This window comes from Stylophora pistillata, chromosome 1 (assembly GCF_964205215.1).
Source record: "Stylophora pistillata chromosome 1, jaStyPist1.2, whole genome shotgun sequence".
In the NCBI taxonomy this organism is placed as follows: Eukaryota; Metazoa; Cnidaria; class Anthozoa; order Scleractinia; family Pocilloporidae; genus Stylophora; species Stylophora pistillata.
In genome coordinates this window covers 7,296,721-7,322,471 of record NC_142519.1, presented here as the reverse complement: position 1 = coordinate 7,322,471, position 25,751 = coordinate 7,296,721, and the positions used below count along the sequence as shown (strand labels likewise).

Genomic DNA, 25,751 nt, shown 5'->3' with positions numbered 1-25,751 from the left:
GTTATCGTTAACTTTGTCTAGTTCTGCTTTTCGCTAAAAAATTAACAATTTCCGCCATGATTTTGTGTCACTATTGGGGGCCTGGAAACGAAAAAAAAAATTAGAGGCAAATGTCATGTAATTTTTTGGCATGCCTTCCGGAAGACTTCTCTAAGTTTCGGTCACTTAAAAGATACTTGAACTCCTGATTTGGCAGCTGTGAATCAAAAATAGTTGCTTTACATTGAGCAAAAAAATTTCCTGTCTAAAGGAAAGGAAAACATTGTGGTATATAAAAGTACTCGGCTGTTGCAATTTTGACATCATAACTTCGATTCTCTCAGAATATCAACTGTAAGGTAAATTTAATTTTCCCAGAATGTTTTGCTTTTTACCAAGTTCTCTTTGCTGTGTGCTGCTTATGGCATTGACCTTGACTCGCCAAGTGGCATCGTTTAAAGGTTAGTGCTTACAGTGTTATATTTTTCCGTGTGATAGTTTTATTTTTTGCTTAAAATTAGGATTTCTTCCTATTACGGCACGTGAAGCCAAAGAGATTAAACTGAGGTTCGTTATTACATTTGAAACTTATTTACCGTTTTTTACGTTTTTCTTTCTTCTCACTCGTCACTGACATCTTTTGTTTCACAGCTAATTGTGCTGAGCTGTACAAGGATGGAAAAACAACCAGCGGTGTCTATACGATTGACCCTGATGGTCTAGGTGCCTTCAATGTGTACTGTGACCAGAACACAACTGGAGGAGGATGGACAGTAATCCACAAGAGACTGAACGGCTCCGTCAGTTTTTATCAAAGCTGGTGCAAGTACAAGAATGGCTTCGGAGATCCAAATGGCGAGTATTGGTTAGGACTGGAAAAGATGAACCGCCTTACTTGGAGAAAAAACAACACGCTTCGAGTAGATCTGGAGATTACACGTACTCGTATTTACGCCGAATACGACTTTTTCGAGGTTGAGTCGGAATGTAAACATTATTCCTTGACTATTGGAGGGATCTCTAGAGGTAAATTATTTTTCAAGTCATAACTACTATGAATAATATCTATACCATGAAATGAATAACCCTTTTACTCTCATGAGTGAACAAGATATTATTTCCCCTTTCAATATCTGCTACAATATGAAGCAGACAAGTGACGAGAGTAAATAAAAATACCAAGTAGAGGATTTCTAGTTGATCCAATACCAAATTCTCGAAAACTAATATCATAAAACCTTTATGGTACGTAGTCGGTAATGAGACCGTGGGAGTGCAAAGATTACTACAAATAAAACAACAATTTAATTCATGAGGATTTAAAAGGCATTCAATCTTTCAATTCCTTCAGTTTCTGTCTGAGCATTTTTTTTGCAGCAGCAGTTTCAGGCCGTTGGGCCTCATTAAACTCTTGAAATGCTGACATCTCCACGGCAGTGCAGTTTGTGTTTCATGATAGCTTTCTTCATCTTGGGATGTTTTTCTCCTCGGTATAAAAAAATGGTTTTCGCTTTAAAAGCTTTCCTTGTTTGACAAAAAAATTACATTGATTATATAAACATGTGTATATTTTTTCCTTTCTCTCTCTCTTTCTGAAGGAGATGCCAAAGATTCTTTTAAAGGAAATAACCAGGCCCCATTTTCAACCATAGATAAAGGCAACACAACCTGTACTAAAAGATTTGGAGCCTGGTGGTTTCCTAAAGATTCGACAAACTGTGGTTACTCGAATCTCAACGGCAATTACCAAGTGAATGGTATAAGATGGGAAAGCTGGGCTGCAGTCCCCAATCCGCTCGCCACCAAAGCTGAAATGAAGATCAAGCCGAATTTTCCGAGAAAATAATTTGTGTAAAATGTATGGGATCGTATTGAAAAGTTTACAATAAAATCTATTTGCAGTGTACTAGCTGACTATTGCGAGCGAAGGTTGTCCAATAGAAGTGGGCAACTTATAAACATTTTTGAAAAGGAAATTTTTCCTTCAATAGGTAGAAAAAGTTACTCCATTGTATAAAGGTATGAGGTGGGATGGCTGGAGTAAATTCCCTGGCGTACGAAGATCAAGCCGGATTGTCCAGAAAATTACTTATTTGAAATGTACGAAACTGTTTTGAAAAGTTTACAGTAAAGTTTATTTGCGGTATATTTTTTATTATTTTATATTTTAACTCAAGTAAATGGCCAATGCGTTCAAAGCCAAAGTATAGAGTTCTACCTCATTTACAAATCGACCACAATTTTCCGTCGTCTGTAACCTTATTTATCATAGAAATGACGTCAACAATGTTCAATGAACTTAAGGGCAGCCTTGTGGTTTCAATGCAGAGTTTTAAACCTTCTTTATGTCATTTCTTTGATCAATAAGGTTATAGACAACGGAAATTTGTGGTCGATTTGCTGTTTGCAATATAATTTAATCTTAAATGCCAGCTGTAATGCGCCAGAGTTTTCGGAAATTCTCGCACGCGTGTCATGTTAATTCGCGGCGTTGTCGTTTGAGCTGTTCTTGTTGCTTTAATCTGTGTCCTGTGATGACTTCTTCAGTGAAATACCACGATATAATGGATGACAATAGAATTCATTATTCTGAAATGTTATCATCAGCTAATTTTTAATCTTTATGCCCTCTGCTTCTAAAAATATTTCTACGGGTCGTCTTTTTTTTCAACTATGCAGTCCGAGAACCGGCTTTCTACTAATGAAGATTTTTTCCTCCGCTTTTTCTGCCGCCACGTCAAGTTCTTCGAAATTTCTCCAAGTATACCGATCGTAAAACTAGGATATTCGTCACTGTCCCTATTTCAGAAATTTTCATTCGTTATTATAAGTGAATCTTTCTCACTGCGACATGGCTAGGATGGCAGAACGTTGCTTTATATATATATAAAACACGCGTGCGAGAATTTCCGAAAACTCTGGCGCATTACAGCTGGCATTTAAGATTAAATTATATTGCAAACAGCAAATCGACCACAAATTTCCGTTGTCTATAACCTTATTGATCAAAGAAATGACATAAAGAAGGTTTAAAACTCTTAGACGATACCACAAAGGTTGGGTCGTTTGGGGTGACCGTCTCGGTTCTCCCCCATCCTAGCATTAGCACTGCACTGATGAGGCCCAGAAGGCCGAAACAGTATATATATATATATATAACTGCAGACAGTACTGTTTCGGCCTTCTGGGCCTCATCAGTGCAGTGCTAATGCTAGGATGGGGGAGAACCGAGACGGTCACCCCAAACGACCCAACCTTTGTGGTATCGTCTAAGCCATGCCAGAGTGCTCAAACTAGAGTAAACCAGCGAGCATGCGCAATTGCAACGGCAATGACTCATCCTAGATAGAGTGCTCAATTTGGACATGAAAGCAAATATATATATATATATATATATATATTTGCTATATATATATATAAGATATATATATATATAAGATATATAAGATATATATATAAGATATATATATATCTTATTAACCAAGGGCGAGGGCCGTACTGGGAGAAGATCGGCCCGAGGTCTTGACAGTACGGACCGAGCGTAGCGAGGTCCGTACAAAAAAGACCGAGGGCCGATATTCTTCCAGTACGTTCCCGAGCAAGCTTGGTTAATAAGAGATTTATTATACGACTGAAGTTCAAAGGGACACAAGTGCGGTATTATTCGAGACCATTCGGGACAGTGCCCGGTCCAATACTGAGAGAATATTGACCGGCAATAGAGAATTTTGATTGGTTGATTTTAGTTATTGGCCCTCTGACGGCCTGAGTCGTGTAATAAGTTACGTTATTCATTTTTATCGTCGATAACCGCCGTGACCTTAATTCTCGACTAACGAGGGCACGAGAATTTCCACAGTTATTGTAAAAAAAATAGATAAATAAAACTTCGAGGTCATGAGAATGAAGGAAGCAACCGCTTTTTGGAAAAACTCTCGATGGACGAATAAGAATTTCCAAAGTCAATATTATAGAAAATCTATAGACTGAGCCCAGTGTAGGATAAACATGTTATGGTGCAAAGGGTTAAATCGTGGAAAAATTTCCAGAAGAAATTTAACACCTTCTTTAAGAGTATATGAAACAAACAAACAAAATAATTATTCACCTAGAGTACAAAGAGACGCAATTAGTTTCAAATCACTTGAAATCTTAACTCGAACAATAATTGTACTTACGTTTGCCGTGTAAGAGCGGAGATAGGAGAAAAGTGTCATTGCCGAAACTCCAACTAATGAACTAAGTTTTACAAAGAGATAAAATATTGCTTCAATTTGTCTGTTCTTTCCCTCTAAGGCTTTCCTTCAACCGTTCAAAGGACATAGGCAACAGCAGCTACTGAGAGAACTGAAACTAATACAACATTTTCTGACCTTCAGTGTATTCGGGCGTTGGTGTCTGTTCAGATGAAAGAGATGTCAGCGATCAAACTATCATCGCCAAAACTAGCGCAAGGATTTTACAACCTATTTCGAAAACATCACAGTTATCATCAATGCCTGGTGTTAGGAATCCGAAATTAAGTGCAGGAAAATAGCGTCCGATTGGCCAGAACTTAAATTAGAGACAGGGCTTGGGCAATGACCGTTGACATTACGGGAAAATTTTCTTGGTAACACCATCCTCCTCCACGTTTCTCATTTTACTTGGCAAGTGCCAAGAGGGATGTTCTTATGGAAACCAAGAGAAACAAACCTGACAATGACATCTGTTGGTTGAAAAGCAAATAAAAGTAAATTGAAAAAATCAACTTTACAATCCCGAAAAATTCAGTGAAGCTTTAAGTTCTAAAAAAGTGGATACTGTTTCTCAGCAGAGAAACAAGAACACAAACGCAAAGTTAAAATGTGTTTGTGATTGAGAGCTCCGTCAACGTAGGGCGTGATAACCATAATTAAAAAATGGGAAAGTGATATATATAGATATAACAATGAAACTTGCCATTCTTCAAAAGTTAGAATCCTCGCACACTGCTATCACAACCGAAGCATATCATAACATTACGCAGTCTAACAATCTATTCTTTCAAATCAGCTTAAGGCTGCGACAATTAATTTTAACTGATCCCCGCGGGAATATAACTTACAATTATCTTATTTATCATCACATTACCATGATTTACACAAGGTCTAAACAAACAGATTCCATGTTGCCTTGTGTCTGTTTATTAATATATCTCAGATGACGTCATATTATAACTTGGTAAGAGAAACAAACAAGCGGCTCCGAGGCACAGCCAGATGTGTCACGGATATTCTTAGCACACTCTGACGTTTTCTGTGATGTAGTAGGGACCTTAAGCAGTCAGGACGACAACTGCGAAGAAAACGTCGATTTGAAATGAATTAAAATTTATAGTAAGAATTTCGTGAATGGCTGGATGTGCTTACTGTCTCTTGCGGTACCCCACCTCAGCTTCAGCACACGGATGTGAGTGGGGTTGAGCTCCAATTTAAACTTTCCATTCACAGACAACGGAAATTTTTCGTGATTTCACGTTGTTGTTTGACATAAGCACGGCTGCGAAATACACAAAGTTTCAAAATGTACTTGCTGAGCCATTATCCTGCCAATCAGATCTTTTGTTCTGATACTTCCTCGATGCCGTTACCGTCGCGGTTTGCTTAAGGTCCCTATTACTGTACAGATTCACGCCAGCGTGAGTCTATTTTTTTTTTTAACAATAAAAAAAATGTTGTTAATCGTAAAGTCATTTATGCGTCTGACTGCCACTAGATCATAAGTAGGAACCACTCAAAATACGCGAAGGATCCAGCTTATCATAAAGCAATAAATTCTATGATTCATATTTGAAGAACGTGAGTTTCAAGTGGAAATACAGAAAAAAACCAACAGTTTTGTTAACAGCAAAACATTCAGCTAAGAGAGAAAATGCTGCCGCAGAGTGAAACGGAATTGGAAGCTGGATTAAGGTAATCTGAAAGGCTAAAATTTGAGAAAAGCATGGAACATCCTTTCCTTTGTTTGCTGTTGTGTTCTCATTTCGAAAAAACTTGGATAGGCGCTGACTGAAGGGAAATTTTATACCTGTGTGAGTCCCTTGAGTCCCTAATGAAATGGAAATTCATTTATTTACTTATTTATTGACTTCGTCAAACAAAAATAATCAAAATAAGTAAATAAATGGGTAAATAAATGAATAAATAAATAAATGGCGGGGACACCGCAGCAGCGTAGCCAATAACAGCTGGCCCAGATTCAACCCGATTACTGAATACAATAAGCAAAAGAAAATTCGTATGGGGAATTCGAAGGAAACAAAAATTTATCATGAACCATATATCAAACCTATCTAGCCATTTTATTCGCTGATTTATGTCTAATTGTGACGTAGTGAGTTTCAGTAGCCTATCAGAGTGCGCCCTCAACGTTATCCACTGTTTTAGTATGTACTAACTCAATTAATAAACGATACACTTCCAAAGAACTTGCACATCACAGATAAGTTTGATTGTCAAATTTTATTCACGGACATATTTAATACACATGACACCTTAAAATGGCTGAACACAGTTTTCGCGCGCGCTTTTGCTGATGCAATTCAGTGCGCGCACAAGGATTGCAAAAAACAAACATGCCGTCAATAGAGCGGTCATTTTATTTACTCAACACGTATCCGCACTATCTGTGCTATTTTTCTATATAGTTGGCGCAGTGTATTGAGGGCTTTAATCTTTTATTACAAAGACGTGTTAGAAAATTTAGCGGTGCAAAGAACCCAACAATTCTCAGCTTTTTCGTCGTTACCGAAAGAACCCAGTTAAGTGCAGTGCATGCGTAGTAAGTAAAAAGAATGCGATTGAATGGAAAATTGCTTTCTCGGAAATATGCTTATTTCTTGAGAACCACTCATTATAATTTCACGAAATTAGACAAGCAACTACTTTAGGAAATAAGTAACTGGAGTATTGAAAAAAAATTGATTTTTAACAAAGGAAATTCTAGATAATCAGGTGAATCTTCCGCAAGGGATAATTAAAGATCTCTCTGTTAAATTGGTAGCAAAATGGTGTTAACTTGTGAGTATTGTTACAAGCTCGTTGCATGCAAATTCTAAGTTTGCGTTGTTAACTTGCTTGCTGCCAGTTTTGGCGACCGAGAGATCAAAGGTTTTAGAGAAAATGGTGAAAGAAACTAAGGTATCAAAAACTGTTTTAACGAAAAAAAAAAATAATTATTATTCTGTGCAATCCGGCTTGATCTTCATGTCGACTTTGGTGGCTGACATTCCAGGCTTATGTTGACTCCACCGTGACCATCTTAAACGGTGTTGGAATCCACCGTTAAGGTTGGAGGTACCACAGGTATTGTTGGGATACCACCAAGCTCCGTATTTCGTAGCGCATTGGTGCTTGTACTCGTCTTTATCCCTTGTTAGAAATCGAGCCTTGTTATTGTAATCAAAAGAATCACCGGCGTCTCCTTTAGAGTGAGAGAGAAAAGAAACAGAAAAATTTAAAACTGAAAAGATAAACAGGGTGAGAAAGTGAATTGGGTATTCATAGCAGGTTTTACTGATTCAGTCGTCTGTTACAAGTTGGTATCACTGATTGCAGTATCATTGGCTTTTCACTCAGCTGCTTTCTACCTATTGAACAGAAATATTCTCGATCAAAAAAGCATAAAATATTGGCTTAATGAAGATTTCGGGAAAGAGAAGCGCTCAATTCCAGTCCCCTTTTCCGCCGAATAGAGGCCCGTGTTACAGTTAATTTGCGGAGACGAAATTATGATTGCACTCAATTCAGAGCCAAATTGACATAGGTGCAAAACTACTTCTAAAGACTGCAAATTATTACAGATTTCCCTACAACTCCACTGTGGTATCCCTTTAAGCATAAAATGATTTTTTTTTCCTACGCCTAAGCATACAGCTTTTAAATTGATTATTTTTTTTCGTCTCACGTTGTATGAATGATAATGAACCTAGCTTTGAACTAGCATTACCTGTAGACATTTCTCCAATAATCAAGGAATAATTTTTCAATTCCGATTCAACCACGAACAAGTTGTACTCAGCGTAAGGATGATGAACTTTCTGATTGACTCTAAACTCCAGATCTACTCGGAGCTTGTTCTTTGTTCTCCAAGTGAGGCGGTTTATCTTGTCCAGTCCCAACCAATACTCACCTCTCATGCTACCGAAGCCATGCTTGTAGTCGCACCAGCTACGATTAAAATCAACAGAGCCGTCCAGTCTCCTCTGGATCACCGTCCATCCTCCTCCAGCTGTGTTCTGATCACAGTAAACATCGAAGGCACCTACTCCATCAGGATTAATCGTATAGACACCGCTGGTTGTATTGCCAGCCTTGTACAGCTCAGCACAATTAGCTGTTAAAAGAAAAAAAGATGTGATTGGTTGAAAAGAAAGAAATTGACTTATTCAAAGCCAAATATTGGTAGAACGAAGACCAGATCTATATTTTTAGAAACAAAGATCATTTCATGTTCGCACTGGCATAAGAAAAATATAACTTATATGAAAGGAAACAGAAATAGTGACGCATTCACCTGCAAACGATGTGATTGGGTGACCCACGGTTTGACTCCTAGAAACCAACACCACGAGCAAAAAAATCCGGAGAGAATTTGGTATTGCACTAGGCATTGTTCGAATGTTGAAACTACCTCAAATTTGAACTTCTTAAAGTAGTGACACTGCTTGGTTATGATGGAAAACTACTGCAGGCAACTGAATTTATATTCCCCGATGGTAGCCATATTTAAGGAAGAGAATATTTTGTGTCAGTGCTAAGCAGCTATTTTCGTGTTACGTCCTCGACAATTTAATTAATCAGAACTTCAAGGATCTCTTTCTATTGCCATGCGGAGGCTTAGTGCACGTGGAAGGGAAGAAAAACATCCCACGCCTTAAATTTCCTTTTTGCAGCAACTACCGCTTAATATTTAGACTTCAAGCGTTCGTAAAAGTTTTCTTTTTTTGACTATCTTAAGAAAATATGAACAGAAATTTTTAATGCTTCTTGCTAATAAACAATTTTTATGAACACAAAAATGTGATCCTTCATTACTTTTTAACAATTGTTTAACTTCATATACTCCTTAAGGGTACCGCACAAAAAATGCGACCAACTCTATTCTTTGTTTTTCTTTTTTTTTTTTTTATTTAAACATTTTTCATTGACCAAGTCAAAAAGAAAAAAAAAAAAAGTTCTGTTAAGTTTTTGGTGTGGACGCATGATGGTATGAGTGGCCCTCAGTGTAATGCTACCAGAATCTTAGATAAAAATCATTTAGTGTTGTCAGCGGACGACTTAGCGCTCTTTCCCACATAAATTCCACGGTATACCCTTAATAAAGTTGAATTCAAAAATGCAAGCTGTTTTCAGAATAGTGAGGTGTGAACTTCCAACCCAGAAAAACCCAACATCCGATTCAAGGAAGTAAAACACGTCAGGACCTGAATTGAAAATGAGTTAAGAACGCCAGCTGTTTTCGAACCTTAACCTAAGCCTGAAGCCGAGAATTTCTAAGTTGACAGAAGCTAGCAAAACATCCGCCATGGATGTGGAATAGATAAGGATGTTGGTCCACTTATTCAATGTGTCGTCATCACCGAGATCCTGATAGAGAATTGATATTTCCCGTTAAGATAATGAGCACGTCTAGCCAGACTTCAAAAGCAGGGATCGTGATGTTTTCCTCGTTTGTCTCATACATGAAATGAAGCCTTAATGCGCGGGGCCCGAATTCGAATGACTTATTTAGTATTCGTTCGCGAACCCTCAAATACATCGAAATTTCTTGGGGAGGAGAAAAACAGACGCAATGCTTGATTAATATTTTTTGATACTCTGTTTTCGAAAAAAACACTCAAAACAAAAACAAAGAAAAGAAGAGAAAAATAAAGATCGTTCCCACAAAGAGAGAAAGGAAAGATGCGAATCAAAAATGCTATTCAGAAATCAGAAGACAAGTTGCCGAATTTTCTTGGGGTCACCTCTAACACGGTCGTTGATCGAAATTCGAAGTCAGTATGCAATTTTTTTCTTGTAGCCCAAAGTTTGCCAGCTGCTCCAAACTATCGATAAAAAAGCAAGGAAGAAAACATAACCAAATGATAATTCGATACAAAGGTTTTAATCAAAGAAGGGCTAAATCTTCTGTTTCGAAGTGAATTCAAATATTTTCCAATTTTTGGCAATCTAAAAATTGGTAAAAAAAAATTTGCACTTTCCAAATTTTGACAGTGGTTGCATTAAACTAAAATCCTTTGACAAGAACTTCACTGTTTGATTAATATGTCAATCACAAACCATTCTTACTCTAAAAAGAAATAGAAAAACTATTCTGCAAAATGCTACGGAGGAAAGAATCCTTGTTTTCCAGCTGATCTTTTGCGTTTTGGTTGACGCTTACACTACTTGTCCTGGCTTGATTACTTCCAACAGAAGAAGAATTTCTCGTGCAAGCCATATGTTCTCCTAATTAAGTTGCTGCCATTATAAGCGAACCCGGGTAACGAGTCACAGAATTCAACTCTTAAACTCGTTTCCCTCGAAAGGAAAAGGGTCAGACGAACGAAGAAAATCCTGCTATCTCGCGCCATTGGGTGCTATACTAGAAGAGTGGACTAAAAATTTTATTCCCGATGAAATTTTTTTCCAGACATATCTTGCATATTATGAGAGCAAAAGGGTTGATAAACAATACCAAACGGAAAGAGGAAGATAGTTCCGAAATAAAATGTAAAGAGGAAACTTTGAAGTTATAATGATAAAAAGTATGGGCGTTCTTAACGCGTGGAGTTAGCTTAACTACACGGATGTTTCATGAAACAGGACGAGCGAGTTTTTTTTAGCAATTATACACTGCACTATTTACGCCCCTTACTTCAGAAACGAAAGGAAAACAGGTGCAAAGTGTGGGAGTCGAGGATTTCCTCCGTTAACATGACATTCAGAGTGCTTTATTCTTTGACACAAACTTTGTTGTTACACAATGAGGCATAGATGAATATCTATTCCCTTCTGGACTAATATTTTAAGAAGCGATAATTGAAGGTAACTTCTCAATTTATTTGGATCTCCATCTACGTTGAAGTAAAAAAAAAAAATGTATGAAATTTTCTTCACCTTTTCTTATAACTACTTCTAATTAAATTCCAAGTTTCCTTGCTTAAACTGCTGTGTGGGGAGGGCAGTGTTGTTACCGTTTTATTTGTTTTCTAGTTCTCCTTCATATTTTGCGCGAAAACAGTAAGGGAAAACACTTGCAGTAGATAATTTATTTATTGGGTTCTGGTCCTATGATACAAACTGTTAGAATAAGCTCAGAATACTATAAAACTCCAAATCTCTCGGCAATTTTGTAATATGGTCTTTTTTTTTTTTTACTATTATGCCGACTTTTGAGCCTTTATATTGATGAAGAGAATTAAAGGCATTTCCGTCCAAGAAAGGAGAGTACGCTTTGTTATCAAGCTATTTGTAGGCTAATAGTAATTTTCAACGGCTTTCATGATACAATACGCAGGGAAATTTGGTTAAAATGAATCAAATAATGAACAGTTAATTATTATAATAGTCATATCATCAAAACCGTATACATTAGAAACTGCTGATATTTACCAGGGAGTTATTCGTCTTTAATTTTAATCTTCTTCAATTTGCTTCGGTGAAATTTTCCACAGTTTTCACAATATGTAAAACTTGTCTTGCCCATATTTTTAAAAGTCAATTTCTTCGCTTTTGAAGTTTGTTTTTCTGCCTCCCACCAATTGGTCTAATGAATGCCATTAACGGGCAAAAGGAAGGACACAAATATGTTAAACGCTCCACCAAAACTTGCAGGGATCAGTAGACCTTCGAGATTATAATTACTTAATTGCTTTAGCTCGTTACAATTTTACAATGGCCAAGCATATTTCTGGGGATAACTGCGTGCGACCTTGTCCTGTGGTACCGTTGTAATTGCAAGTCATTTATTAGAGTTTTTTACCCTTTTTTTTCAGAGACCTAACACATTAGTCTTTGAAAAGGTTTTCTTGTTCAGCGCTGCATTTTTTTTTTCTCGTGCTAGTAAAGGAATTCCAATCATGGTGTAATAATAACTCCTAAGAGACATAAGCAATGGATTGTCAATGTTTATGGTATGTGTGGCTTGCTGGTCTGTCGAAGAATATCAAAATCTTCGTCGGCTTGCTGCCCGGCGAAAGTTAAGTTGACGTTTCATATTCCTTTTTTTCTGGTAAAATATCTATTTTAAGCTTGAATTTTTCTTAGCTTTATCCTTTTTCAATTTCCTCATATTACTTCGCAACGGGCCCCGACAGTGAGCTGTTGAAGGCGGACCAGTTGCAGGAATGCATGAGTGCGGACGAACAGAAGTAACTCTGTGGAGATTCAGAACAAAGGCAGAATTGTTATTTCTGCTAGCCATGGACAGCCATTCACAATTCAATTCAATTCAATTTATTTATTTGTTAGCAATACAGTTATCACAGTCCTAGGTGACCCGCAATTAGCAAGCTATTCTAGGCGGGCCACCCTTCTAAAACAAGTGCTGTCTCTGCTAATGATCACATACCGATACAATTAAACAAAGATAATCATTAAATAAAAATACAATTGTTAAATAAAATAAAATAAAATTAAGTCCGTTGAATAATTAAATAATCAATTGCAAAGTTATCAAGATATATAATACAATTGAAACAAGACTTAAACGAAGAGTTACTTTATCAAGAGATATTTACAAATTTCTGAGCAGCGTATATCAACATTCATCTCCTCATTTTCCAAAAGTTTTAACAGGCGATTTTTAAGTTCACGCTTAAACGGGGTTCTGTTTTTAATACGAATTTCTTTTGGGATGCTATTCCACAATCTTACACCTATTCTAGCAAAAGAAAATAAAAGTTGGTTAGTTCTAGACGCTTTAACGTATAGATTAGCCGTTGCTGAGAATCTTGTGAAATGGTGATGAACCTGCTCGGAGTGGAGAAAGAGCATAGAAATATTAGACGGGGCACGGTGATTATCAATGTCATGCATCAAAGAGGAAACCAAATGAGAATAGAGCATAGTTATTGGTAAGATTCTGGAGTTAACAAATAGCGGGGCACTATGAGTATTGCTATCCGCAAAATACATTAGTCGTAGAGCACGTTTTTGTAAAATGAGAACCTTATTTAAATGAGTGTTAGCAGCTTGTCCCCAGGCAATAAGACCATAAGAGATATAGGTTTCAATTAAGGAGCGGTAGATGTTAAGAAGTGTGGCAAATGGGACAAGATGTCTTAACCTGGCAATTATACCAATTCCTTTACTAACTTTAGATGAGATATAATCAATATGATACTTCCAAGAGAGGTTATTATCTATCAGAATTCCTAGATATTTCACAAAAGTTTTTTGTTCTAGAGATACACTTTTTTTAAGATCGTTATTATAAATTTTCAAGTGAACTATGTAGTCCAATTTGCGTTGGTAAGGATGGAAAATAACAAAGTTAGATTTACTAGTGTTAAGAGAAAGTTTGTTTGCGTCCAACCAGTCACCCACTTTTGCGAGTTCATCATTAACAACTTTTTCAAGATCCTTAAGATCTTTGTTTGAATAAAGCAAGTTAGTATCGTCAGCAAATAGGTAAAACTCAAAAATCTGGGAGCAACGGTAAATGTCGTTAACATAAATCAAAAAGAGAAGGGGGCCAAGTACAGACCCTTGAGGGACACCACAAACTATCTCTTCTATATTCGATACGGTTGAACCAATTTGAGTCGACTGGTTCCTGTTCAACAAGTACGAAGAGAACCAGTTATTAATTATTCCTCTGACTCCATAATGATATAATTTGTGCAGTAAGATTGAGTGATCCACCGTATCAAATGCCTTTTTTAGGTCAATAAAAATACCACAAGAGAATAACTTTGCATCAATATTAGTTTGAATTTTGCTTAAGATATCTAAAATTGCATGTTGGGTTGAACACTTGTCTCTAAATCCATATTGAGAAGTAAAAAAGATACCATTTTTTCGCAATGTGATTTAAGACGTTTAGCCATCAATTTCTCAAATAATCGATTGAAGACAGAAAGGAGGGAAATTGGGCGGTAATTACATGGATCAGTTTCGTCTCCCGATTTGTAGATAGGAATTACTTCGGCATGCTTCAAAAGATGGGGATAAATACCCGTTGAGATAGACTTATTCATCATGGCAGCTAAGAGTGAAGAAAGGATATGGCGCCCAGATTTTAGAAGATGAACCGGGCAAGAATATAGGCCATATACTTTATTACTGGGTATAGCCAAGATTTCCAAGTCCACCTCGGATGGAACGACGGGATCAAAAAAGAAAGACTTAAAGTGATTAGTGCCGACAAGGTAGTCCTGGAAATTTATCCTGGAAGGTGATATATTGCGTGCAAGCCGCGGTCCAATAGACGCAAAGTACTGATTAAAGATATTGATTATTTCAGACGAATTTTGTGTTACTCCAGAGTTGTTAGAGCGTTGAAGGGCTGGTACTGTTTTTTTGTTACGCTGTCTGTTCAATAGTTCATTAATCCCCTCCCACGTTTTTTTAACATTTCTTAGATTTGTAGTGAAGTAAGCTTCATAATACAATCTTTTACTGAGACGAGAAAGACTAACAATTCTATTCCTATACAGCTTATATTTTGATTTATCTCCTGAGTAAAAAAGTCTATTCTTTATTTTGATAGATTTACGTAGGCCCTCAGTTATCCACGGTTTGGAAAATTGTTTAGCCTTGCGCCTAGATAAAATTTTGAGAGGAGCGTGTTTATTAATGAGCTTGTTAAATTTATTGTAAAAGGAAGAAAAGCATTTGTCTACAGATCCATATGTCATTGAGTTATCCCAATCAGTATCCGAGACATCATTAATAAAGCATTCTTCAGAGAAGTTGGAATAATCGCGAATTTTATGTTTAGCAGTAAAATTTTTTGGTATAAGACTGTGGATAAAACAAAATTGGGAGTAGTGATCACTAATGTCTGACACGATATTTCCACCTGAAATTTTATGATCAAATCTATTCAGAAATATATTATCAATGAGTGTGGCAGAATTATTGTAGACTCTAGATGGTTTATCAATTACCGGGAAGAACGAATAACATTGTAAAGATAACAACAAATTTTGGGAGTAATCGGAAATTTCAGATTTAAGGAGATCAATATTGAAATCGCCCATAAGATAAACAACTTTATCAGAGGAGCTAAGTTTTTCTAAAGTAAAGTCAACATATTGGAGGAATTGTTCCGGATCATTATGCTGTCTATAAATCACTCCACAAACGATATTTTTACTCTTTAGGGATTCAATTTCGATCCATAAAGCCTGAAAAGCGTCTTTAGATGTTCTCTCCAGAACCTTATATTTCAAACAATTATTAATGTACATTCCAACACCTCCACATGATAGAGGTGTTGGGACATATTCAAACTGATAGTTTGGTATGCAGGCATTGAAATCTAGCCCAGATGAATTTGTAATTTTTGTTTCTGTAATACCGATTACACTGAATTGGTAGTCAAGTTCATCTAAAAGATGGACTTGAAAATTATCAATGTTTTTCCGCAAACTTCTTACGTTAGTATGAAGCATAGAGAAAGGACCTTGACTATCTGATTCCAACAAAGACTCTTTAAACATAGAAAAACTATAGGGTGAGAAATATTTACATCTAATTTGTTGCATGCTTAAGTTTCTGTCGGGATTTAATGTTGATTCGGTATTTAAGCGAAACAAATCTAAATCATAAATACTATGAAGTTTGTCTAAGTACTTCTTGGTCGGTAAGTCACTGTTGAGAATGTTATTAAACTGTCCATGAGCTCTAATAATATCAACATTCGCGTATGGAAGTTCGCTTAGGGTAGATTTAATTGTACAACGAACACGTTTCTCGCTAGCACTCATACTTATTATCTAAAAACAGACAAACTACTGAAGTCAACTAACTCAGATAAGTCAATCAGTGGTTTCTGAGCCCAACCCTAACACCTTTCAAACTTTACTGAAGTAAACTATTTCGAGGAAATGTTTGCGCTCTAGGTTTCGTAATTTACGTTCCTCGTACAACTAGACGGAACGAACTCTGGTGGGGGGGGGGGAGGGGGGGGGATACCAATTAAATACCTAGAATGATGGCCATAGTTTTCTGGTATTAATTACTTCCCGAGCTCATCAAAACACGACCTATATAACTTGTGCTTTTATCATATAGTTGTCCGATAAAATTCTGAAGTGTGATATCTTAATAGCTTTAGGGGTAATTTTCATCCGTTAACTTTTCTATCGGTTAGTGAATATGAAATAGGGAATCTTTTAGTAAAGTTTGCTGGGAGAGCAGATAGCTAAGAATAAGTATGTTACTGCAGGGTAATATAACGGACAAAAAAATAAAGGAGAAGCTCTCTTTTCATCCCTTACAACCGTAGTCTTAGCAAAGGGTATCCAAGGAGTTTCAGTTGTTAGCGGTCACTTTACCGACATTTCAACCCGCATATGTCCTCGGTCAATTTCATCTGTTTAGTACAAAGTGCTTTTTTGGGCGCAAAACTCCAAATAGCTAAATGCTACTTTACAGTAAGATCCACTAATGAAACGTAAAATAAGAAATTAAAAAGAGAAAACAAAAAAAAAAAAAAACATAGGAAAAAAGGACATAAAACGATGAAATGACGTTAAGACGATTGCAACGATAACAAACGATTAAAAAACAACAACAATAACATACCAGATGCTCTACAAGACCTTTTTTCCACGTCCCTGCTCAACTCTTCAACATCCTTGCTCAGTTAACGCCCGTACATTTCTTCGGTAACTCTTCTGTGTGTTTTTTTAACTTGTCGACGTCGTTGGTCAACTCGCCCTCAGCCATAATCAACTCATTGACATCCTAAGTGAACTTTTCAACGCCTCTCTTCAACTCGCCTCCATCTTTGGCTAACTCGTCCACATCTTTGTTCAACACTTCTACTTCTTCGGTCACTCCTGTTTAACTGGTCAACCTGTCGACGTCTTAGGTCATCTCGTCCACTTCTTTGGTCATCTCACCCACATTAAAGGTCAAATTATCAACCTCTCTCGTCAACTCGCCTCCATCTTTGGTCAACACGAGTCTATCTCTGGTAAACTCGCCCACATCTTAAGTCAATTCGTGGACATCTTTGGTCACGTCGCTTACATCTTTCGTCAACTCTGTAAAATTTTCTGTCAGTTAAATTGCGCTTTTTTTCAGCCAGCCTACGTTGCATGTATGTTTTTTTTATCCTATTTCTATGACTCAAGACGTTGCCTTTGATGTAAGTTGTTTCTCGGGAAACAGTCGATGTAAGGATCCATTTCAAACAAACGAAAACCTCACCGCACCGAGAAATCCACTTTAAGCGGAAAGAGCAACCACATTTTAACAGTTTAGATATCTACAAATCGAATAAAATGGGTATCCCGAAAACACTGACCCCCAGTCCATGGACCCCCTCAACGGACCGGTCTACGGACCGCCCTTTTACGGGGACCCCCCATGAAAAGACAATAATAACAATGACAACTTATAGAGATTTGACTTACCGTTGTTTCTTTGTTCGTGGTGGCGAAATTTTGACTGTTAATATTCCAAATATTACCATGGCAATGGGAGGAGGAAAAAAACCGAATAAAAAGCAAAGAAAAAAAGGAAAGGAAAAGGCCGATAACTTAGCTAACTTGTGTATATATATCCTTCTACATTCGCTGCCACAGATTGCCTCCGCCATTTTGTTCGGCACAATCCCCGCGTGTTCATTGACTCGACCCAGGCTTCACAAAATAGTGCTCCTTCGACAAAGAAAGATGTCCATGTTCATTAGCCTGATTAGAGATCACGATATTTGAAAATTACGTGTTTAGTTGCCAAATCTTTCAGCAGGGCGACTTTTATTCAATGATTGATAGAAAAGGGAAAACACCGCGCAGCTTTCGAAAAGCCGGGTCACCCTCAGAATCACTCACTTATATATACACAAGTTAGCTAAGTTATCGGTCTTTTCCTTTCTTTTTTTTTTACTTTTTAGTCGGATTTTTTCTCTTTTCATTGCCACGGTACTATTTGGAATATTAACAGTCAAATTATTGTCTGTTTTCATGCTGGGTCCGTAAAGGGGGGTCCGTAGAGGGTCCGTGGACCGGTTCGTACAGGGGTCCGTGGACGAGGTCCGTAGGGAAGTCCATGGACTTGGGGTCAGTGTTTTCGGGACACCCTCACCGCACCGTGAAGTCCTCTTTATGCCGAAAGAGCAACCACAGTTTAATAGTTTAGATATCTGCAAATCGAATAAAATATCTTTAAAAGCATATAAACAACGACAAATGCGACATTCAATTGACAGGGGAAATGTACGGATTGTAATAAAATTTCTTCCTTCCGGATGGAATACACAATGTAACATGATTAACATTTGAAAAATTAGTAAATGAATCACTAAGGTAAACTAATCCATAGAACTATTAAGACATATTTTCAGGATGTCTTAATTTATTCCAACTAGTTCTACGTTTTAACGGCATTTTCGCTTGATCATTTAGATGTACAGAAGTATTTTACAAGGAAGCCATTTCAGTGCAACTCCCGAACGGCGGCTTGACCGCGCGTTGCTTTCCTTTGAAAGAAAATAAAGATATGTTTATGTCTGGGTTCTGTTCGCTTATGAATCTCGGTATGTATCTAATAAATAAGTTATTTCACGGTTTGTTCGCTTGTACGATTTTTATTCACTCATTGTGTAAAACAAACTCACTCGCTGTGCTCGTTCATTTGTTTTACACAACTTGTGAATAAAAATCGTCCGCGCTCACCAACCATGAAATAACCTATAAATAGTACTCTTATATAGCATAAAAATATGATATTAGCTCATTTATTCCTACAACAATTGCAATATTCTCCTCGGGAAAATTGGCGCGGGTTGCTCGGAGGTGACTAGCAAAAGATATTCGGAGTTAAAGTAGCCAATCAGAGCAGGCCTCCAACGCTCTCTGCTACTACAGAAGCTGATGCCTTAGTGATTGCTTTCGGCACTTGAAAAGGAAAATGCACAAAGATTTAAAAAAAATTATGCGGAAGAGAATTTCAGAGAATCCAGAAAAAGGCAATTTTCACGCATCGCAAATGTCCTTCCGTAGAATTTTCTATTTTTTTTTTCTGACGATTACTTTCAACGTTATTATCATATTGGAACGATGAAAAAAAAAAAGGGGTCACCCGACTTCCTTGCATGCAATAGCGTTCGTAAGTTTAGCAATTCCCACGCGCGTTTTCGCGCATTTTAAAATCTGGATTCTATAAGACCGACATTTCCTCATGATCTGTTATAGCTTCCGCTGACTATCGCGTGTGTTCGCGCGAGCACCTACGATGTTAACTGCTTAGAAAATGTCATTCAATAGCCGTCAAAGACAGCCTCCCAGGTTCATCTTAAAGGACCTACTCACAACTTCTGGCTATATTATTCTATTTTCCTTGAAGTTTCACCGTCTTCTTCCCCTTCGGGCAGATTATCCTTCACTTGAGTTCTCCGTTTTTCGCCGTCGCATGATTTCATATCGCTTGGATAGTTCGTTTAGATGTGAAGCAACCTTAATGTCTCCGGGAATCGTCTTCTTTACCTTCGATTCTGTCTCTTGCATGCGCAGTGGCCGTTCAACACATCAAATACACGCTGTTAGATAAACTTCTTACAAAAGTTTGCTTTGAATTTTCGTCTTTTAATCTCGCGCTTCTTTCACACGTTTCTCTCGCGCGTGACAGAGTGACCTGTTCCCCGCGCGAGGAAACTAGTACTAGCCACCTCAATTGTGACGTTGCCCTTTCTACATTTTAGACATACCTATAAGCTTTTACAGGCGGTCGTTTAGTCTGCTTAATACTGGTTTTATTGTAATGGATATTGTAAAGGAATGACGAAAAAGCCTTGTTTTTTTCATTCAATAATTTATGATGAATGATGCAATAATACGAATGTAAAGCATAAAAATGCTACTTACAATGATTTTGGTATAAAAATATTGATTTAATTCAACTTGAGTATTTTTTCTTAGTTTTAGTTTAGTGGTCCGGCTATTACAGAAAGGCTGTTGGGACTCCATAGTATAGTATAGTATAGACGCTTTTAAATTTGTCCTTTGTGCACTTGAATTTTTATAGGTTGTGATCCATTGACAGTTGATGAACCGTTATAAGGCATGGACATTTTTTCTTAGGTTCTCCCTTTAAAGGGAAAGTACGGTCTAGAAAAATTTTACTTAGATCAAAAGTTCCTTGCTTGGATTGTCCTAACTGGCTATTCAGGTAGGTAGGTAGGTAGGTAGATAAGTTTATTTCTCACATTTTCACAGAAAATCTGAATTACAATGTGGTTACAATTATTTAACAAATATTTAAAATTACATGCGTGGATAGGGACTGGGCTACATTGGGGTTTAGAAATACAAGATAATTATTGAAATAATTAAGAATTAACATTTAACTATGTGGGTATGCAAATATATATAAAAAGAAACTATTATTTGTTGAAGGCTAAAACAGTCCTTGGAAAAAGGCTGCGGCGCAGTCTTTCGATCCTGCATGTAGTCACTGAAAAATTGCTAGCGTTCCTCAATTGATACTGATGCACTTGCTTTCTTTCTTTCGGGAGATGTTTAAAAAGTGGCCCTCCTCTTGAGATATTTTCAAGAGTTTTAACACAAGGTTCACTACGTCTTTCAACTAATGTTCTTAAATTAAGGAATTGCAGAGCTTCTGGGTAAGATAAAGTAGGTACTATGATTTTAAGAGCAAGCTTCTGTATTCGTTCTGGCTCTTGTGAAAGGTAGGAGGGGAGGGCGTGGTCCCATACTACACAGCAATATTCAAGAACAGATCGTATCAGTGAGATATAGATAGTGGTTAAATCATTCATCTCCACACCCCCTCGATGGAGTACTCTGAGTATGTGTAGGCGTTTAGAAGCCTTGGTGACAGTAGCTTCAATGTGATTGTTCCAGTTTAAGTTATTCTGAATCACCAGGCCAAGTACCTCGTGTGAAGTTACAAGCTCTAATTGTTGGTAGCCGATCTTCAAATGAGGGAGTTCTGTGGGTTCCTTGAGAAAGCATATCCGCATTTCTTTACACTTTTTAGCGTTGAGTTTCATCCAGTTACTGGAGCTCCAAGAGGCGACAGTATCGAGACTTGTTTGGATGGTTGAGGTGCTGTTCTTCACGGGCCCCTCAGACAACGATACATCATCGACAAACTTCCAAGTGCAGGATTCAGGATCAGAGATGTTCAAGTTATTTATCATCACCAGGAACAATATTGGACCGAGTTTTGTTCCCTGGGTGACGCCGGCTCTTGTTGGAAGACAGTCAGAGATGGAGCCAGGTAACTTAACGCGTTGTCGACGGTTAGTCAGGAAGCTTATTATCCACGGTATTAAAAATATGCGAACTCCTAAGCCCAGAAGCTTCTCTATCAGTACGTTGTACCCGATACGATCGAAAAATTACGTTCCAAAAATCGGCATTTTCAAACTGAAATCCGCCATCTTTGTTATGACGTGGCATGGCATCCTCGTCTCGGAGAGGCGATGGTCAGCGCATCAGTGTTGGCGGGCTCTTGAGTGGCTCAAAAGCCCGATTCTTGAGTGGCAATCTTTGTTGCAGCTGGTACAGATGTAGTTGGTGGCCTCTAGAACTGATCCTTGACGTTTCTTTCTTATCCCCCTCTTGATAGTCGCCTCGGCCCTGGCCTTCAACTCGGCCCTGTGAGCTCCGTCCTTCACACCGCGACACCAGGCGTTCCGGTCTGGCGCAAGGATCTCCCAGGTGTTGGGGTTGATTTCAGCGAGTTGCAGGTCGAGCTTGCAAACATCCTTGAAGCGAAGGAGTGGTCGGCCCGTGCGTCGGACGCCCTCCCGCAGTTCCCCATAGAGGACTTGTCTTGGCAAGCGACCGGGGTCCATACGGTGTACATGGCCTAGCCACCGTAGGCGTCTTTGGATGAGTAGTGTAAGGATGCTAGGCAGGTCGGCTCGCCCAAGGATCTCGATGTTGGGGACTCTGTCCTGCCATTTGATCTGGAGGAGACGCCGAAGGCAGCGGAGGTTGAACCCATTGAGCCGCTTCTCTTGTCTGGCGTATGTAGGCCATGACTCGCTACCATAGAGGAGTGTGGAAAGGACACAAGATTGGTAGACTTGCAGCTTGGTCCTCTCGCTCAACAGGTCGTTATTCCACACTCTTTTGTTGAGTTTGGCCATGACTCCCGCTGCCTTGGCAATCCTTGAACTGATCTCGACGTCTAGCGATGTCTTGTTTGACACTGCGGACCCTAGGTAAGTAAAAGAGTCTACCACTTCTAGTTCATTATTGTCGATTGTAATGACGGGAGGTGTCAGTGCATCTTGGGCAAGGATGTTGGTCTTCTTTAGGCTGATGGTAAGGCCGAACTCTTTGCAGGCGTGAGACAGCTTATCAACTAAGCGTTGGAGGCCTGCCTCGCTGTGAGATGCCAGGGCAGCATCATCTGCGAACAGCAGCTCGCGAATGAGCACCTCAAGGATCTTCGTTTTGGCGCGGAGCCTGGCAATGTTGAAGAGCTTGCCATCTGCCCTTGTCCGAATGCATGCACCGTCGGAGCAGTCGGCAAAGGCATACTGGAGTAACATCGAGAAGAAAATCACGAACAGAGTTGGTGCCATAACGCAGCCCTGTTTTAATCCACTTCTGACTGGGAAGGCATCCGAGGTGGCTCCATCAAAGCAGACGGTGCTCTGCATGTCCTCGTGGAAGACGGCGATGATGGCAAGGAGTTTTGGTGTGCAGCCGATCTTCTGAAGGATCTGGAAGAGCCCGCTTCGACTGACCAGGTCAAAGGCTTTTGTCAGGTCCACGAAAGCGAGGAACAATGGTTGCTGCTGCTCACGACCCTTCTCCTGCAGCTGACGGAGGGAGAAGATAATGTCCACTGTGGACCTGGCGGCTCTGAACCCACATTGGGATTCTGGGTAAACTCGTGAAGCGAGACTCTGAAGGCGACTTAGAGTGACACGCGCAAAAACTTTGCCTACAATGCTGAGGAGTGAGATGCCGCGATAGTTATTACAATCGCTTCGGTCACCCTTGTTTTTGTAGAGGGTGACTATACTTGCATCTCTCATGTCTTGTGGGATGTGCCCTTTCACCCAGCATTGGCGGAGGAACTCGTGAAGCGGCTGGAGGATGGAAGACTTGCCGTGCTTTAGGACTTCTGATGGTATGCTGTCCTTCCCTTGCGCCTTGCCACAGGCAAGGTTGTCGATGGCTTTGCTGAGCTCCTCCAGTGTGGGTATCTCGTCAAGCTCCTCCATGACTGGTAGTCTGGGCAAGGCATCAAGGGCAGCGTCAGTCACGATGTTCTGGGTCGAGTAGAGTTCGAGATAGTGCTCGACCCAACGCTGCAGCTGCTTGCTCTGGTCGGTGATGACCTCGCCAGACTTCACTTTGAGCGGTGCTGTCTTGATGCTCGTGGGGCCAGTTGCTGTCTTGATCCCCTCATACATCCCTCTAGTATGACCACAGTCGGCAGCTGTCTGGATCTTGGCACACAGGTTCTGCCAGTTCTTGTTAGCACAGCGGCGGGCGGTCTGCTGGGCCTTGCTCTTAGCTGCTCTGAGAACGTCGCGTGTGCTGTGGCAAGGGTTCTGCTTGTAAGCCAGAAGGGCTATCCTTTTGGCTTCCGTGACTGGCTGCATTTCTTTCCAGTGCGCCTCGAACCAGTCAGCATTCTTGTGTGCTTTTCTTCCGAACGCAGACATGGCCAATAGTCAATGTAGCAATAGTCAAACATGCTAAATTATATCCCTTGCTGAAGTGGATGTAAAAATGGAAATAAGCGGCGATGGGGGCGGTACCTATTAAATTCTCGACTAGGATTTAATCTAGCGAGAGGAAGTGGTACATCCACTTATGTTTCAAACGAAACATGGCTCGTCTTCAGGGGAATGAGATACTTCTGTTGGGGAGAAAGACAGAGAGAAAGTCAAGAAAATGAATTTCAAGAAGAAACGTCGACCGCTCAGTGGCTCACGTCTTGGAAATCGCGAGTGGTTCTCTTGCGGCAACTGTCAAGAGAAACCTACGGAAAACGAGAATGTATTTTCCTAAGAATTAAATGCACTAGGACACCGACTCAATTTGAAAGCAAAGGTTTTTTCCTCAAACAAATCCTAGCTGTGGAGTGATAGTTACTTTGCTAAAGAAGACCGCAGTGCCCGCTACGGATTCATTTTAAACTGCTACCTCGGAATGAGACGAACTATTTTTGCAGTTACAGGAAACCAGCTTCGGTGTATAACGCAACACGAGCCATTTGGAACTGAGATCAGCCCCAGTTGGTATGCAACAAATTAGAAATGATAGACTTGAAGATCATTCTTCGTATGCGTAAACACCTGACAAAATTGATTACAAACACTTCGTTGCCAAAATTAACGCTGACAATAGGCTGAAGTTAATTGTTACGAATTAAAATTTGTTTCCGTCAGCATTTACCTCTAATTTGCAAAATTGATTTTCATCTTTATTGCTTAGAATTAGCTTCAACGCAGTATTTTTCGTTCTAAGATGTTTGAAATGTCGCGACTTGTGAGAAGTAGAGCTTTGTTATATTCGACGTGCGCCGGAAAATCGCCTCTGTCATACAGTGTTTACATTAGAAATTAGCTCAATATAATCGAAGCTAAAATGAAACTTTCGATTTCTTTTGAAAGCATAAGTACTGCATAATTACGTCAACTAGCTGGTTGGAAGACAAATATTTTCATATTATATTTATCGTGTCCAATCGATATGATATAGTGAAAAATGGGCGCCTGCCTGACGAAGGATTAGGTCGTATTAGTCGCAAACGTGTTTGTCTTGATAATTTGCTAGCGATGTATTAAATGTCATGTAGTTTTTTCTCCGCAGGAGAATGTGGCTGTTGGGGTAAAGAAAATTTACTCGGTGGACTCATAACAGACTTCGGAAAGACAAGATATATTTGTACATCGCTTGGTAAAGCGCATGGAAGTCTTCGTTCTGGCAGTTCTGAGGTTTTACAGGGTTCGGCAAACCGTCGTCGCGGGTCATTTTTGCCGGCCAACTTTTCTTTAATATTTCACTTTCCGGTAGCTTGTAGAGGCTTACACCTTTTTCTTTTGAATTTTAGTATGTATTTTAGTTCAACAATAGGACAGTTCACCTCATTTCAACTATTGGGAGCATAAGAAATTGTTTTCACATAAAGTCGAACTAAGTTTGACTATTTCTACGTCACAATGACGTAATATCCAAGATGGCGTTTTTCTAACCACAAAAGCTGTAAAATTGGGCAACTTCGAAGCGCTCTTGTCGCTAATACAAAGCAAACTAGACAAAATGGCAGTTATTTTCGAACTGATGAGAAAAAGTCTTCTAATTGAGATAAACTTTTTCTAGACCGTACTTTCCCTTTAAGTAGAACTTCCTTGATATGATAACGGCATTTATTTAAGAGATCGAACGAATGGATGTAAATTGGATGCATAGCAGAAAAGTTATCAAAGTTTGTTCAAAATGTACTCACTGATTAGAAATTGAGGAAAATCCGGCGGGGATCAGATTTCAAAGTAAGATGTGTACAGTTCTCAGGTGTACCAAGCAATCGCGTGTTAAAAAGCAATAACAAAGAAATATTTCGAGACAGAAGCTTTTTTAAAACTTTGGCCTCTAT

The 25,751-nt window shown here is 38.9% G+C and overlaps 2 protein-coding genes across 2 annotated transcripts; one reads left to right on the top strand and one right to left on the bottom strand.

Moving 5' to 3' along the window:
* The first annotated feature begins 343 nt into the window (after nt 1-343).
* Nucleotides 344-1,875, top strand: LOC148741059 (angiopoietin-related protein 7-like). The gene is made up of 3 exons (XM_088746779.1): nt 344-440; nt 631-1,005; nt 1,590-1,875. Exons 1-3 carry the CDS (start codon nt 359-361, stop codon nt 1,823-1,825), a joined length of 693 nt encoding a protein of 230 aa, XP_088602905.1. The 5' UTR covers nt 344-358; the 3' UTR covers nt 1,826-1,875.
* A 5,302-nt stretch (nt 1,876-7,177) lies between these two features.
* On the bottom strand, nt 7,178-23,814 carry LOC111338905 (uncharacterized). Its single transcript, XM_088762638.1, has 3 exons — nt 21,690-23,814; nt 7,948-8,334; nt 7,178-7,422 (listed from the first exon to the last, which is right to left on the bottom strand). The coding sequence occupies exons 1-3, from the start codon at nt 23,812-23,814 to the stop codon at nt 7,178-7,180; spliced, it is 2,757 nt and encodes a 918-aa protein (XP_088618764.1).
* Nucleotides 23,815-25,751: the final 1,937 nt, after the last annotated feature.